At 57.6% G+C, this 10,656-nt stretch overlaps 1 protein-coding gene and 1 long non-coding RNA gene across 7 annotated transcripts; both read left to right on the top strand.

Moving 5' to 3' along the window:
- Positions 1–26: 26 nt before the first annotated feature.
- Positions 27–2,503, top strand: LOC119864271. Its single transcript, XR_005373636.1, has 2 exons — positions 27–1,021; positions 2,110–2,503. It is a non-coding gene; the product is annotated as an uncharacterized LOC119864271 (long non-coding RNA).
- A 931-nt stretch (positions 2,504–3,434) lies between these two features.
- SLC25A45 (solute carrier family 25 member 45) lies at positions 3,435–9,848 on the top strand. Of its 6 annotated transcripts, none has more exons than XM_038563960.1 (6): positions 3,441–3,733; positions 4,742–4,785; positions 5,023–5,094; positions 5,399–5,584; positions 8,014–8,272; positions 8,430–9,848. In XM_038563960.1, exons 1-6 carry the CDS (start codon positions 3,697–3,699, stop codon positions 8,696–8,698), a joined length of 867 nt encoding a protein of 288 aa, XP_038419888.1. In that variant the 5' UTR covers positions 3,441–3,696; the 3' UTR covers positions 8,699–9,848. The 6 variants fall into 6 exon arrangements, with proteins under 6 accessions (XP_038419889.1, XP_038419892.1, XP_038419888.1 ...); XM_038563962.1 differs by lacking the exon at positions 3,441–3,733 and adding an exon at positions 3,765–3,920; XM_038563961.1 differs by lacking the exon at positions 5,023–5,094 and having other exon boundaries at positions 3,435–3,733.
- The last annotated feature ends 808 nt before the right edge of the window (positions 9,849–10,656 follow it).

Here is a 10,656-nt window from a genome sequence, read left to right on the forward strand (position 1 = left end):
TGCTGCGCACGCGCCCTGCCGGCCCGCGCAAGCCTGGGACGCCCCGCCCGGTGGTTCCGCGTTTGCTCTCGCTCGTGGTCGGCGGGTGCCCCCCCCTCGCCCCCCGCAGGGCCGCCCGCCGGCCTGTGACAAGGTGTAGCGAAGAAGGTTCAAGAGGTCGGGAGCGGTGGCCTAGCTCTGGGCACTCGCGTGTGGTTTGGGGCTGGTCTCGTCACCCGTAAAAGGGAGATGCTTCCTGGGACGCATCAGGGATGCACACCGTTCCGGGTGCCGGGCACAGGGGCTCAGGCCGCAGCAGGTAATGGAGCGCCCCTGGGCCGTGATGGGTGATGCGGACTCTTCGCTGCGGTCAGAAGACTGGGTGCCTGTCGGACTTAGCCTGGACAAGCCCCTGTTCCAGCGGGCCCCAGTTTCCCGTCTGTAAAGTGAAGAGGTTGAACTCCATGATCTCCAGCGACTCTCCAATTATATGCCGGAAACCCAAGCTAGGCACACTGGAGTTTTCCAAGGAGCAGTCACATGAGCCCTCTCTATCTTAGACACACAGCCGGGAGACCTTGAGCCATTCCCAGCCTGGAAAGAGGCACTGGGGCCTGGAAGAGACAGGCGAGAAACCACCTCTCCCAGGGTCACGTCACCAACATGTCCTGGCAACGCCAGCCTGTGTATGCCTGAGGTGTAGATCTCAGGGAGAAAAACAGGTCCATGGGGCACCTTCCTGAGCCAGAAGAACCAGAAGTTGTTCTAGCCACGACAATGGTCTAGACGATCAAGGATGGGGGTAGGGGTGCAAGAGAAGGAGTGGGCTCACCCTGCCCACCTTCCTGGCTTTGGAAGGCAGGCCCATCTCCTAACCCAGGCCAAGTTTCCTCATAGGAACAGCTCTTTACCAGCCCTCCAGGATCTACGCTACCCCACACTTGAGCCCATTACAACATGTCTTCTTTGTGTGAACTAAAGACTCAAGGAAGCTCAGATGGGAGCTGGAGACAAGAGTGTGCTATAGAACAAGCATCTCCAGGTTCTTTTTTTTTTTTAAGATTTTATTTATTCATGAGAGACACATAGAGAGAGGCAGAGACACAGGCAGAGGGAGAAGCAGGCTCCCTATGGGGAGCCTTATGTGGGACTTGATCCCAGGACCCCGGGATCATGACCTACGCCAAAGGCAGATGCTTAACCACTGAGCCACACAGATGCCTCTTCTTCCAGGTTCTAAGTTCTGGGACCCTCAGACCAGGACACAATGGCTTGGTGACCTCACTTAACTAGCTGGATCAAAGTCCAGTGTGGTTGAGTGCTTACTCGGTGGAGGATCTGGGCTGGGGCAGGGGATGGAGACCCACGTGAGACACTGCCCTACCCTCAGGAAGCTTATCTTATGGCTCAATTAGGGAGTGGAGGTAGAGAGGAGGAAGAAAGAAGCCCGGGAGAAAGAAATGCATATTTAAAACTACATAAGATGGGGGCATCTGAGTGGCTCAGTCGGTTAAGCATCTGCCTTTGGCTCAGGTTACGATCCCGGGGTCTTGTGATCGAGCCCTGCATCGAGCTCCCTGCTCAGTGGGGTGTGTGTTTCTCCCGCTGCCTCTGCCCCTCCCCAGTGCTTGTGCCCTTTCTCTCTGTCAAATAAATAAAATCTTTTTTTAACACTACACTCCTCCACTGCTACCGCCCTGGCCTAATGCCACCATCGCCTCCATTCAGATTCCTGCCTGGCCTCCCTGTCTCCGCCCCTGCCCCTTTCCAGTCTCTGTGCCCTGGAAAGAGGACCCCACCCCTGTCCCACTTCCCAGCATACCTAAGAATAGAATCTGACAGATCTTGTGGCCGTTGATGCAAACAACACATTACATCAGCACCCCAGACACACTCTCTCTCTTTTTTAAGATTTTGTTTATTTATTCATGAAAGACACACACAGAGAGGCAGAGACACAGGCAGAGGGAGAAGCAGGCTCCTGTTTCTCGATCCTGGGACTCCAGGATCACTCCCTGAACCAAAGGCTCAACCACCGAGCCACATATGCGTCCCACCCCAGACACTCTTTTAATGTTTGATACTTGTCATCTGCAGCAAACTCAGCTCTTGGCCTGCCTGCATCCACAGGTCTGCTCTGATGCTCTGCCTGGCGTCCTGGCTGCACATGTGCATCCGAGTCCTGCTCGAAGTATACGGGACCGCCGCTGTGCTCCTGTGCCCTACTGCGTCAGAATCACGAAGTGTAATGGACATGTTGTGATCCTGAATGCGGATACCAGTCCCCCCTTCAAGGGACCCCTCAGATGAACTCCAGAGCCTCCCAAAGGACACAGGAGAAAAGAGCCTCAGGAAGCACGTGCCTTGCCACAGATCCCTCGGCTGGTGGGATCAGAGCTGACATTGGAACCCCAGTGTGGACAACACCAAAGCCCCCACTGCCTCTGTGATGTACACGGCCCCCTCTCAGGTGACAGAGAAGATGGAAGCAGGAAAAATAAAAGTACCAGACAGGTGTGAGAAACACGGGGCGTGAGCAGTCATCTGGTTTGTTAAAAGATGCCACAAATTTTAAAATGATGTAAAATATCACTCTCAAGTCAACATTGAAGAGTGAGGGTATTTAACTATATTGGTGCTGGAGCCAATGGGTGAGTGGAGTTAATGACTCAGGCTGTAACTCATTTAACCTACTGGCGACAGGGATGCCTGGGTGGCTCAGTGGTTGAGCGTCTACCTTTGGCTCAGGTTGTGATCCCGTGGTCCTGGATCAGAGTCCCACATCAGGCTCCCCTCAGGGAGTCTGCTTTTCCCTCTACCTATGTCTCTGCCTCTCTCATGAATAAATAAATAAAATTATTTAAAAAAAAAAACTATTGGCAACAGAGAAGGTGGGTTGAAGGAAGCAGAGAGGAAGAGAAAGGGATGCAGGTCCCTGTCTTGTCCGTTCGGGTTGTTGTCCAGAGAAATGAATAGTTGTCACCCCAGAGCTGGGACACACGCAGCCCTTTATACACTCATATCTGCAGCTTTTCCCCCTGGGAAGGAGGCCCAGGGAAGAGAAGGCCGAGCGAGGGAGGCTGTTTATGACTCACGCAAGGGAGCTGGGGGAGCTGCACACTACCCTGGGGGAAGGCAGGGCTTCAGGCCCTGGGAGTCATTCCTCTCTGAGTTGTTCCCACCCTATAGGCTCTGGGGTTCCAGGGATATGGGGACCTCACTGGCCCTGTCCCCTGGCGGCCACACTCCATCTCTGCTGGCCCGTCCGGGGTGGGTGACAGCCTGGTGTGTGGTGCTGTGGGGACGCAGGGGGTTTGGGCTGGCTAGGCTGGGCGGGCAGGGCCTGGCCCCCCCTTAAAGTCATGCTGGGTAAGGCAGCCCTAGAGGCTGGGGCCTGGCTGCCATGCTTGGTCAGGAAGCAAGGTTACAAGGCCATCGTTGGCTGGCAGGGGCGGGTAGGCCTCCTGAGAGGGAGGGTGCATCATCCCTGTCCTGAGATTTCACACGCTGCACACCTCCTCCAAGGTCAGGGCCACCCAAGTTGGCTCCCTCCCCTCTCCTGGTGCTGAGGTCTGGGCACCAGGCCACTGCTCACCCTGCAGGCAGAGTTAAACATTAGTGGGAAGTTATCAGGCGGGCTGGGGGGAGGGAGATCAGGGACCTTCCCTCTCCAGCGTCTCCTCTGCTGGAGCCACCAGCTCCCGCCCCTGCCAGACAATGCCTGTGGAGGAGTTTGTGGCCGGCTGGATCTCTGGTGAGACATTTTTCTTCCTTCCTCACATCACCCCTAGTGGTAGGTCACTTCCTGGGGACATAGAAGGAGCAGAGACCAAAGTCCTGGTGGCCCTGGAGCACCCAGAGCCAGCTTTCCAGAGCCTCCTGGCAGTTGCCTAAGTAGGGAGCAGGTCCCTGAGCCATCTGCCCTCACCTCTGGAGCTGAGGTGAGCACTATCCCAGACACACCTGCAGACCTCCACTGAGAACCCCACTCTCTAGGCCCGCCCTGTGGGGCTCATGAGGGAATTTCCCCTTGGACCCCAGCAGCTGGACTGTGTTCCCCTTTGGGCCTCTGCCCTACCTGGTGGTGGCCTGCATGCTCTGGCACTGAGGCCTGGTGTGTCGTAGATCCACCCCAGCTCCTGGGTGATATTTCTCTCAGAAGAAAGAGGGGGACATTCTGAACCTGCCTCCTGGGGCTATGACCTCCACTCCAGGCTCCAGGACCAGCGTCTGCTATGGAAGGCAAGATCCAGAGGTGGGGAGGTGGCCTGGGGGCTGACTCTTTTCCACTGTGGCCAGCAAGACTCCCCTCGGGGCCTCCAGCCCCATACTGCTGGCTGATGGGATAGAGTGCTGGGAGAGCAGGACCTGGTCTGGATCAAGGCTCCGTACTCAACAGCAGTGGTGAGGTGAAGGAAGGAAGAGGCCAGGCTGGCAGGGAGGCAGGAGCACCAGAGAATCTGTCCCACAGCCCCACAGTCAGATAAGCAAGCAGGACAGTCAGGGTTGGACACTGTGAGGACACTGTGTCTGTGGCTGGCTCCTCCCTTCTGCCTATATGTCCTCCTGACAGGGCCAGGGCTCTCCCCTTGTCCCCACACCTTCCCAGCCCAGTGCTTGGTGCCGAGGAGGATGCGAAGGGGCCAGCTGGAGTTTCTTTGGAGTCTGGTTGTAAGGCCTTGGCCCGTTTTCTCCTGCCCAAATCCCTCTTTCCTCAGCCAGGTGCAAGGGGCCTTGCTCATAGCATCTTCTTATCACACAGGAGCTCTGGGCTTGGTTCTGGGACACCCTTTTGACACTGTAAAGGTGAGTCAAGGGGAGGCTCCCAAAGCATGAAGGATGTTACCTGAGCTAGATGTCAGGATGTGTAGGGCAGGATGCCTTGAGAGCAGGGCCCAGCTTTGATGGGGGATCTTTCTCATCAATCCTGCCCTGATGGCATCCTGCTGGGCAGGGGGAGGAGCTGGGATGGAGCCACCCTGTTCATCCCTGCCCATCCCTGCTCTTCCCTGCTGGGCTGCCTGCCCTGTCCTCCTCATCCAGGTGCGGCTACAGACCCAGACCACATACCAGGGCATCATTGACTGCATGGTTAAGACTTACCGCCATGAGTCGGTGGGTGTCTTGTTTCTTTGGGGCTTTGGAATGGGAGGCATCTGGGTAGTCAGAAGCAGCTTTCTTCTCCCCTGGCAGGGTGCTGCCCCTGGAAGAGAGAAGCCCAGAGTCTGGGGCTACCCGGGGCTGGGTGGTATAGCTTAGTAACCCCGATGATGGAGCTGAGGCTGTCCCCAGCCTCAGCCTGCCTCAACCTCCCTGTGTCAGGTTTCAGGAGTGGTTTCCAGCCAGAGGAGACCCTGCCAGAGCTGGAAAGGGCAAAGAGGAGGCTCCTTTGCCTTATAGCCACCATGTCTTTCTACAGCTTCTGGGTTTTTTCAAGGGAATGAGCTTCCCCATTGCGAGCATAGCTGTGGTCAACTCTGTCCTGTTTGGAGTCTACAGCAACACGCTGCTGGCTCTCACAGCAACCTCCCACCAGGAGCGGTGGGCCCAGCCACCCAGCTACACGCATGTCTTCATGGCTGGCTGCACTGGAGGGTTCGTGCAGGTGAGAGGCAGGCACGGGGGCATGTGTACACAGGTGCTGTCAAGCACACAAACAGCTGTGAGTATGCACACATACACATGCACACACATGCGCACAGGGGCACCCTGTAGACTCCAGGCCTTCCTAAGAGTACATGAGGAGCTGTGGGGAAATGGCCAGCTCCTGGCTGCTCCCAGTGACCTGGCCTGGCTGAGCTGTGGCCTTCTGGGCTGTAGGTCTGGAGGGGAGTGTCACAGAGAGCAGAGGGGGCAGGAGGCTGAGAGAGCTGGGGGTCGGATGGGGGGAGATGGTGCCAAGAGAACACCATGGAGCAGAGTTGATGCCCCATGCTGAGGCTGACAGGGCTCGCCCACCTCTGGAGGGGTCTGCCAGCCTCAGTGCTGCCTCTAAGGTGACCTTTTGCCCTCCCAGACCCCTGAGCCCAGCCCCTCCGACCCCAGTGTGATCCTGGCCCAGCCCATGCCCTGCTCAGCCCCTTTGCCCACAGCATGCAGCTGGCTGAGATCTCCGAGCCTCATCAGGCCCCAGTCCACAGATCTCACTGGGAGGGGCTCAGGGTATTAATCATTAAATAGATTCCATCATTTGTTTTGGTCTCTGTTCTGAGCACTTAAGTATCCAGCTTTTGATTGGTGGGGTGGAGGAAAGAGGGGCCTCAGGCAGCAGGGGGAACCCCAGCTGATGGGGGAAGCATGAGCATAGAGGCCGAGGGACTGGTGCCTGGCTCCACCCCACACCCCAGTTAGGTGCGGGGGGGCGGGGAGGGTCACACTATGTTTGGCACCTGCCCTGATGCCCCTGACACACTTCCTGGGGTGGAGAGCAAGGGCAAAAGACAGACTCAGAGGGCTCACGCAAGTGAATTAGTGATTCTTGAGACCCCAAAAGGTTCTGGCTTTTCTTCTGCCCCTTCTTGTGCAGGGCACATGCCTGCATTTTTCTCAGTCCCTGAGACCTGCATCCCATGAAAACAGGGAAGAGAACTGAGACTCTAAGCTAGTGGCTGGCCCAGCCAGGCCCAGGTCCTAAGTCACCCTCCCCACCAGCTCTTTGCAAAGCAGAACAGATAGCGCCACTGGGGACTGTAGGGTCACTGATGGGGACCAGGTTCAAGGCAACTGGAACCCAGTTTGCCATCAAGCCCATGGATTCAGCTTAACAAGGTCTCGGGGCAGAAATTGTGTTTTAGTGTGGAGACGGGGAGGAAGAGGCAGGGTGTGACTCTGGCCAGTCCAGGGCAGGGATCGACAACCTGTGATGTGCGAAAGTTGCTTTTGGCTCAGCAAAAGCTGACCCTGGCAAACACCGTGGCAGCGTCTGCCATCCCCACTCTGCCATGGACCCGGGATGGGGAGGGGAGGGGCCCTAAGCTGTCCCTGCTAGCCACCCTACCTCTAGCTCAGCCATTTCCTTAGTCAGGAGCCCTGGGCTCAAGGGCATGTCCCCTGGAGAAGCCCTGAGCTTGGTGCTGCCCATGGGCTCTGCAGGATGACATTGGATCCTGCCTCAGGAGAGAGCCCAGCTCACTGCCCTTCCCGGAGGGGAGGAAGTAAGCAAAGTTGGCCTGCCACCTCCGCACATCACAGCCAGAACCAGCTTCCAGCTGCCTCTGCCATCAGCCATCTCCGGGGCTGCAGAGCTAAGCTTGTGTACTTTCCACAAAAGAAACAAAATCCACAGAAACCCCTCATGACATGTTAGCCTCAGCCTGATTTCTCATCTGAACTTTAACAGCTGACCTTGACCTAGTGCACCCCTGCCCTTCACATTAGGCCCTGGCTCCATTTCCCTCTGCATCCACCCAGAACCACCCTCAGTCCTGATACTACCCCAAATGTTTGTCCCATCTGCCTCAGCCAGGTGATGAGTCCTAGGATCCATAGGCCCCACCCACCTGTCTTCTGTTGGGACACTAGTGGTTGGGGATTTGCGGGATGCAGGAAAGGCTGGCCCAGTACCTGACCCCCTCAGGGGCCTCTGAGAGGTGTCCTACAGGAAGCTGGAGAGTGAGAATCTATGAAGTCGAGTCCCCAACAGTACTGAGGTGACCTCCTTCACTCTGGGGAGGTGTCAGAGCTGTCTCATGGTTGAGGACTGAATCCCCAATCACTGCAGGGGGGTTCTCACTTCTGGCTTTTGGGAGCCTAGAAACCTACCTACTCTTGGAGAAATAATCCAGGATTGTCTCCAAGCACCGTGTAGGTGCCAGGCAGGTTCGGTGCCATCCAGGGGGTGGGCTGTGCCACCCGCCATCAGAGGTCTGATACTAAGGGAAGCGGTCTAGCCCATGGCCCACCTTGGGTGCCACGGGGGTGGCGAGGCCCCTTGGGAAGATGCAACCCTCTCTGCCCACTCCCTTCCTCTTGTTACAATGGGCCGCTGTTCTCACCCAGAGCCCGACCCAGGTCTTTGTGCTTCCTCCCTTACAGGCCTACTGCTTGGCCCCTTTTGACCTCATCAAAGTCCGGCTACAAAACCAGACGGAGCCAAGGGCTCGGCCGGGCAGCCCCCCACCCCGGTACCGGGGTCCTGTGCACTGTGCAGTCTCTATCTGCCGGGAGGACGGGCCCTGGGGGCTCTTCCGGGGAGCCTGGGCCCTGACGCTGAGGGACACCCCCACACTGGGGATCTATTTTGTCACCTATGAGTGGCTCTGCCGCCAGTCTACACCAGATCGCCAGAACCCTGGTGAGTGGAGTGGCATGAGAGGGTGGGGGACAGAGAGGAGTGGGGCGGGGAGCTGGCCCCGGCCATGGAGGATGCAGAGGGATGCTGGGGATGGGATGGGATGGGAGGATGCTGTTGCTCCTCAGTCTGACACCTGCCTGGGCTTCCTCTACCCCAGGCGCAGCCACAGTGCTGGTGGCAGGGGGCTTTGCAGGCATTGCCTCCTGGGCTGTAGCCACCCCCTTGGACGTGATCAAGTCCCGGATGCAGATGGGCGGGCTGAAGCACAGGGTGTACCGGGGGGTGCTGGACTGCATGGTAAGCAGTGCCCGGCAGGAAGGACTGGGGGTCTTCTTCCGGGGGCTTACAATCAACAGTGCCCGCGCCTTTCCTGTGAACGCTGTCACCTTCCTCACCTACGAGTACCTCCTCAGCTCATGGGGATGAGCGTGGCCAGGTGAGGCCTGTAGCTCCCGGCCAGACCACTGCCCAGCCGCCCAGACTGGAGGCCAAGGTGAAAGCACCAGCTTGCGATTCCAATTCGAGGGGCCTGGCCTTTCCTTAAGGGTAGGCAGTGGCGGGGAGCAGCAGGAGGCCCAGGGCCCTGGACTCCGGGAAGGCAAGGCTGGCTTCGGCCACCCAGCTGCACTTGCCTGCATTCCCACGCTCCCGGAGAGCCCGTGAAGCACACTCATTGGCCAGTGGTGCTGGTGACATCCCAGGGACTTCACCCTCAGAGAGCTCTCAGAGCCTGCACTCCTGGGCAGCACTCCATCCTCCCCTGCCCCCACCTCACCTCCTTTTTAACTGCTCCACCTCATCCCCACTGGAGAGCAGCCTGCAGTCTCCTCTGGTCCAGAATCCTTCAGCGGCTCCCTTGGCCTCTGGGGACAAGCCCCACCTCCCCCACCCCCGGGGCCCTCCCTGCCTATTCCCCCTCTTCTCCCTGGGGGGTTTGGCAGCCCAGCCCTGCACAGGGATTGCAAACTGGACTATCCTTGGCCTTGGCCGGGAAGGCTTATTCCCTCCTGGCCGGAGGGGGCAGCGCCCACACGGTGACTCCATCTCTCCTTGGCTGAACCTGCTCCTGGGCCCAGGCTGAGCACCTCTCCTGGAGTCCTTCCTGGCGAGCACAGGAGTCTCCCTTGCCCCCACTGGCTGTGGGTTTTCACACCACCTCCACCGGGCCCCTGGTCCCTCCCACATCTCCCACAGGCCAAGATCACAGCCCTCCCTGTGCTTTGCCGTGGTTGTTGGGTTGTTGTTTTGATTCTCAACCTAACCCCATTATACCGAGAGCTCCTTGAGGTCGGGCGTCAGACTTACAATGGGATCCCCTACTCCAACCACCACACCTGTTCCCTGGGTCCTGTCTCCGCCCCCACGTTTCCACTGAGAGGTTTGGCCTGCCTGGCCCCTCTCGGAGCCATCTCTGGTGGCGTGGTGCCAGGAGTCGGGGCCGCTTTTCCAGGGTGTCTGCCTGGCCCACTCTCATTGATGGTGCTTGTTTGCTTTACCCACCTCAACTGCTAAATGGCAATTAAAAGCTGGCCAAGAAGGTTTACTTGATTGGCAATAAAGATGAGCAGAGTTTGTACCCACCAGTGTCCCGATCTGGTTTGAGATCAACCTTGGCCCACTTTATGATGACCTGAATGCCCGGAATTCCTGCCATTTGCTGGGGGCTCCCTATAAAAACCGTGACAATAGTGGTACCTGGATGGCTTAGTTGGTGGAGCATGAGACTCTGAATCTCGGGTTGTAAGTTCGAGTCCCACATTGGGCACACTTAAAAAAACTAAAATGAAATCTTAAAAAGAACCCACACTGTTATCATCATTTATAAGGTTATAGCTATGATCACAGCCTCAGTTCAGAGACAGTGTGTAACCTGTCCAGGGTCACACATCTCACCTGGACACATCTGAGCCTCCAGCTCCAGAGCCCTTACTCTGCTCCTCTGCTCTACTTGGGGCCTGTGACAGTCTCCCATCAAAGTTCAGACTCCCCCAGCCTAGGCCTGATGGCATTGGCCCCCACGTGTGCCTGTCAGAGCCCTCCTTCACTGGATCATGGGCTACCAACTATGGGTGGCCCCCAAATCAGTCTCCTCTTCTTCTACTGTCACAGTGTGACCGCAGCGGCTGTGGATGGGGAGCCAGGCTCTGCTCCCTAACCTCCCTTGCAACTCAATGTGCCCACATATGTGGACTCTTGCTCGAAAAATGTGTGATGTGTGCAATTGCCCTCTCTTGTCCTTGAGGAGATTCCTCACTGGCTCTGGTGAGGATGTGGGAGACACTTCCCTGGCCGGGACCCTGGGTGAGGGGAGCACAGCCCATCTGACCACCCAAGCCCCTGCACTCTGTCACTTGCTTGCTCTGCTAGTTTTGCCTTGCCCTTAC

This window comes from Canis lupus, chromosome 18, assembly GCF_011100685.1.
Source record: "Canis lupus familiaris isolate Mischka breed German Shepherd chromosome 18, alternate assembly UU_Cfam_GSD_1.0, whole genome shotgun sequence".
Taxonomy (NCBI): Eukaryota; Metazoa; Chordata; class Mammalia; order Carnivora; family Canidae; genus Canis; species Canis lupus.